Source organism: Helianthus annuus, chromosome 4, assembly GCF_002127325.2.
Source record: "Helianthus annuus cultivar XRQ/B chromosome 4, HanXRQr2.0-SUNRISE, whole genome shotgun sequence".
Taxonomy (NCBI): domain Eukaryota; kingdom Viridiplantae; phylum Streptophyta; class Magnoliopsida; order Asterales; family Asteraceae; genus Helianthus; species Helianthus annuus.
In genome coordinates this window covers 88869089-88874364 of record NC_035436.2, presented here as the reverse complement: position 1 = coordinate 88874364, position 5276 = coordinate 88869089, and the positions used below count along the sequence as shown (strand labels likewise).

The window sequence follows — 5276 nt, the reverse complement described above, 5'->3', positions numbered from 1 at the left end:
AGAATAACTTGGGCCCAAAGTTATAGGATTAGGGTTGTTACAACAAGGGTTATAAATGTAAGGCCTAGGGAACAATTTTGAGACAATTAACAAACCAGTTAAAAAAGAAACCCTAGCCACCACTTTGTAGCCGCCACCCTTCTTCCCTCTCTCCCTCTAGAAAACTCTCCGCAAAGGAAGATAACTAACGTTTGGATAATCTGATCGACATACAAAACCGAACGAGGTACGAATTTTGGTGTTTTTCGCATGTGGACTAACATTCTTTAATCGCTTAACCACTATGGATTATCATTAGTCGAGAACTGACATCATAACTCTTAAGGTATCAAGTTCTTAACTTTACTTGTGTGTTGTTTTCGGGTTCAAAATTTTGGAAGTAAACTCACAACGAGCGTTGTTGATGCAAATCAAGAATAGTTCGTTTATCTATTTCATCGTTACAAACACACAAAACCCAACACTTTTAACAAATAAAAGGATAAAATAGTCATTTCGTACCTTACTCCAATGAATCTATATGTAGTTACATTTACATTTTCTTGAAATCTCTCATTTACATACCAATAAAAAAAAAAAAAAATTTGTAACCCTAACATTTGTCATCCTCCTCCTCCCCAAATTTTCATTCCAACCCTTGAAGAAAACAAAAAAGTTGACTCCGTCGCTAATAGTTCCCACCGTCGCTACCACCGGGCGGAATTCCCCATCCTCTTCATCGATTGCTGTTCCTCAAATTTTCTGCAATCATCCACAGATAAATCAAATCCAAACTTAAATAATCCAAAATCTGTATCAAATACCTAAAATTTACTTTCTAGATCTGCGATAAATAACATTTTTGAAGATGAAAGTGTAATCGCAATCTATACAATCAATTTGCAGGCGAACAGAGTTGACTGAGTTGGAGATTTCGCGGCGAATTTGGTTGTCATTAAGGTGATTTAGATCTGTTATATTAATTAAATTTATCATTTGCGAAATGTTCGGTGCTAATTATAATTTGATTATTATTTTTCATGTTAATTGGTTTTGTACTTGTAAATGCTAAGGTGATAGTTTATAGTTTAGATGGTTGTGATTTTTTATATACTTTAAGTTAATTTATTGACCTTTGTTTGAAAGTACATGTTCTCACACATAACATGCTGCTTCTTTTTTTTGTTTAGGGGAATAAGCTGATTTACATAGCTCAGAATCAATTTTAATTAGAGAACTGCGAGAATAGCATAAATTGGTTATGTACCTAATATATTAATGTACTATATTTAGGTTAGTTGTCCTGTCGCCTAGGCGCTTAAAAAGCGCACGCTTAAGACAAGCAAGGCGCACATCCGGTCCAAGCCATTTTTAGCTGTTTTAGACTGGTTTATGGGTTGGTCAGACCGTTTGAAACGACCTTTGGCCGGTTTAGATGTGTTTTTTTTTGCCGATTCAGACTGTTTTTTTTTTTTTTTTTTTTTTTTCTGTTCAGTGTGCTTTTGGACGTTGCTGCACAAAACTGCGCCTCGCCTTGCTAGGCGCACGCACCTTTAACTACATCGGGTTAGGTTAAAGGGTGGTTTTTAATATATTTTGGCTAAATTGTATTTATCAGTATGATATTTTTTTGTCTTTAGCTTATTGTCTAGTTTATAGGTTCCTGCTGGCTTAAACCACCATCTGTTTTTTCAGTTAATGTATGTCTGTAAATGTATCTACAGCTAGAAAGGCATTTTGCCTTCCTCTGCACTGTTGATTTTAATCGGATCCTTTGCGATCACCATTGAACTGCAAGTTGGTTTTTCACTAAAAACAGCAAAAAAAAAAAAAAAAAAAAAATACTATGGCATGAGTTAAATTATCTGAAAAAATGAACCCCTAAACGTATTGAAGGAAAATCAGTGAATTAATTTATTATGTGAAAAGAGAAAACAAATATATAGCAAGTTCTTATTCGGGGTCAACTTCTTTGTTAGACTCTCTTTAAAATGGCAATTCCAAATGCTTATTGCAATTCCACGCTTTTGGTCCCTCATTAGGATATTCTCAATGAAATATAGTCATTGTAGCTAAACATCCCAAAATTAGTTTACATGTTTAGTGCAGTTTATAGTTTTCTTGTGCAGAAGCATCTAAGACAGTTGAACCTTCCGGTTACACTTGATATTTCTTAATTTGATCTTGTTGTGAGGTATCTGCTTATGTCATTGCTTGCTTGATGCCACACATCACAAACTATTGCATACGTTTACGCTTCCTGCAATTAAGGATAAAATAGGGGTTCTGCCTTTCCATGCATGTATGATACGATATTGTTATAACTGTAAGACAATCTGTATGCCAGCTTTGTTCAATAAACGAGCTCGAGCCCGATACATGCCGAGTTTGAGTAGGCTTGCAGACTTAAATTTATATTAATATAATAAATTTTCATTTATATAATTACATGATAATCGTTATTATGATAAATGTTGATAATAACTAAATAGTATATATTTTCTTATACATAACATTATAATTATAAATAGTTAGTATGAATATGAATAAACTAGTTGAATATCTATTCATAATTAACGAGCTGAACCTGAGTCGAGCTCGAGCTCATTAACACCTCTTGATTTGGTTAAATGATTGTATAAAGATGTATTTATGCATGGTGTTTAACCGAAATATATTGCATGCATTCTGATATCATTCATTATTTATTCTCATAGGTGGAGCTGCTAAGTAGTGGGGAAAATACTTGTCAACCTTTTATATAGAACCAAGTTCACGTAATTAAAGGGAGATATCATCATTCACTGATCCAAGATTATCGCGCTCTTTTATGCCAAATTTCTGAACTTCTCAACCATGAAGAAACAAAAGCAGGTTAAGAAGACAGACTGGTTCAATGACATGCTTAATGACGATAAAAAATACGCAATCCCTGTCGGACCGCGGTTTCAGGCTGAAGTGCCAGAGTGGAAAGGGCCACCTCAACGAAAATACCCTCACAAATCTGTCGACCCGTCAAAATGGTTAGGCACTGTAATTTGGTCAAACAAAGATACGACAACCAGAGAAACCGAAAAGGATTTAATTGGTAAAGGGAGACCTTCCCGTTGTGATTGTCACAACCCGGGGTCTATACTGTGCGTTAAGCGCCACATCACTGAGAAAACAGCCTGTCTTCAGAAAGAACTGGGGCCCGCTTTTCAAATTTGGAAGTTTGATGAGATGGGAGAAGTTGTCGCAAAGCGATGGAAACAGTCCGAGCAGCAGAAGTTTATGCGCATTGTCAAAACGGATATGATTTCAGGAGGTAACAACTTGATAAGACTTGCATTGGAATCTTTTCCAGCAAAGTCATATAATATGATAGTCAACTATTACTTCAATGTATACGTTCCTAGAAATATAAGCATCAAAATGAGGTCAGGCTGTAAATCCGTAGACACAGACGATGAAGAAGAAGAAGAGAAAACGACTCCTTGTTCCAAAGGGTCACGAAAGAAGGCTCGTGTTGATGGTGGCGGGCCCACTTGTAGAAAATCGAAGGTCGGTTACTTAACTGGACGAAGATAACTTTTAGTTCAGCTCTCATGGCCAGTAATGTTTTTCTTCCTTCTGTTTCTTTTATATATTTCCCTACCAAAATCATATTTGGGAATTCATATAGAAGCAGTTTTCCCTAAGGTTCACAAATTCCGCTTCATAGTCTTGCTTGTTACAAACCCGATGATTATGGTAATAGATGTGTTTCTCAGCTCGTAGGTAAGATTGGTCATGAATCGGCCGCGAACTATGCCTCATAATGCGAGATGTAGGGTGTGTGCCATGGATATATTATGATTTTATGCCTTTTTCAACTATGCAAATTGAGTTCATGACACTCTTGGCTAGATGAGTCAAATGACCAGAAGTCATGGTTCAAACATAAGTGCTAAAATAGGCGATCAAGAAAAGATGTGATCGGGTAAGACTTGTTGTCTTTGGGCAACTATGACTTGTTTTCAATGATCTTTGTTAGATGTAGAGCTAACTTAGGTTTTGCATCAAGAGCTACTCCTCATAGGTTTCTTGAGAAAAGTGCCATTGATTAAGGAGAGACGACGTCGTGGGTCGCGAAATAGATGTTTGAAACCTAGTGACTACTTTAGCTCTATTTCTAGCAATTTTGGTGAGAGATGCTAAACTTACTTGTGTAGGACTTGTTAGGGCTCAGGGCAGTCGTTTATGATTGACCTTTACATCAACTTGAAATAGCAAGTCATCTGTACGTACTGTGTATGATGTGTATGCACGTCAACCTCTCACTTTCGTGTTTAAGGGGGTCATTAATAAGGATTTTACTATCTTAGGTGTTTAGTTCTCTTACTTCCCTTGGGCACAAGAAACTTATGGCATTATTGGATGCTGCTAGCTTGTTTAGTATTTCTTTAAAAGCAAACCAAGAGAAGCATGCTAGTCTTTTTATGTGAATGAAGTTAGTGCCAAAGATGATGTTAAGATTGCAACATTGATTTCTCCCCTTTATTTTTATTTTTTTGAACGGCCGACAGAAATAGTTTTATTAATTGTAGCAAGACGCCACACACCATAATTACAAAAGTCATTCACCAAATCAGATACAAAATTACATAACTATTAGCCAAAAAAACTAAACCGACACCAATCTTCCCATGTTAATGTCATCTCCTTTGACCGATTTTTGACCCACAAGTATGCCATTAATTTCACCTCATCCAGAACTTTTGTGGTGCTTGGTAAGCCTTGCCCAAATGTGACTTCATTTCTCATCCTCCAAATACACCAAAATACAACCAATACTATAGCGTATATTGTTTTTTTCTTTTTACTCGAACCCAGGCGAAATCCATGCAAGACTACCAAAATGTGACTTCTTTTCACTTTCGGTACCGGAATTGTAATTTTTCGCGACCTTTGATTCTCAGGTTGGCCATAGTTTTCGACTCCAACCATGTTTGGCCCGAATTCTCCCTCAGTTTCATCCACCATATCTTCCATCTCTTCATCCGATTCAGATCCCACCGATTCAGACGACTTATCGATATCAAAATTCGGTGACCATAATCCCGGAGTTTCTGAGGCCCAGGCCACAAAGCTTTTATTTTTCCAATAGATCACCACTGCTTCGTCAATTCAGGACTTCTAAGATGTTAGTATCTTAACCGATCCCATCGAATTATCTTCAACTTGCCACAAGAAGGTCGACGGTTGGTCAATTTCCCCAAATAAACCCCTATCTGGTCGTACAGAGTATTTTCCCGGATTAGAAACGACACACCAAA

At 36.8% G+C, this 5276-nt stretch overlaps 1 protein-coding gene across 3 annotated transcripts; it reads left to right on the top strand.

The window, feature by feature from the left end:
- The first annotated feature begins 201 nt into the window (after window positions 1-201).
- LOC110912684 (AT-rich interactive domain-containing protein 1) lies at window positions 202-3836 on the top strand. Of its 3 annotated transcripts, none has more exons than XM_022157469.2 (3): window positions 202-226; window positions 886-939; window positions 2697-3836. In XM_022157469.2, the coding sequence occupies exon 3, from the start codon at window positions 2836-2838 to the stop codon at window positions 3547-3549; it is 714 nt and encodes a 237-aa protein (XP_022013161.1). In that variant the 5' UTR covers window positions 202-226; window positions 886-939; window positions 2697-2835; the 3' UTR covers window positions 3550-3836. The 3 variants fall into 3 exon arrangements, with proteins under 3 accessions (XP_022013161.1, XP_022013159.1, XP_022013158.1); XM_022157467.2 differs by lacking the exon at window positions 202-226 and adding an exon at window positions 578-792; XM_022157466.2 differs by lacking the exon at window positions 202-226 and having other exon boundaries at window positions 578-939.
- The last annotated feature ends 1440 nt before the right edge of the window (window positions 3837-5276 follow it).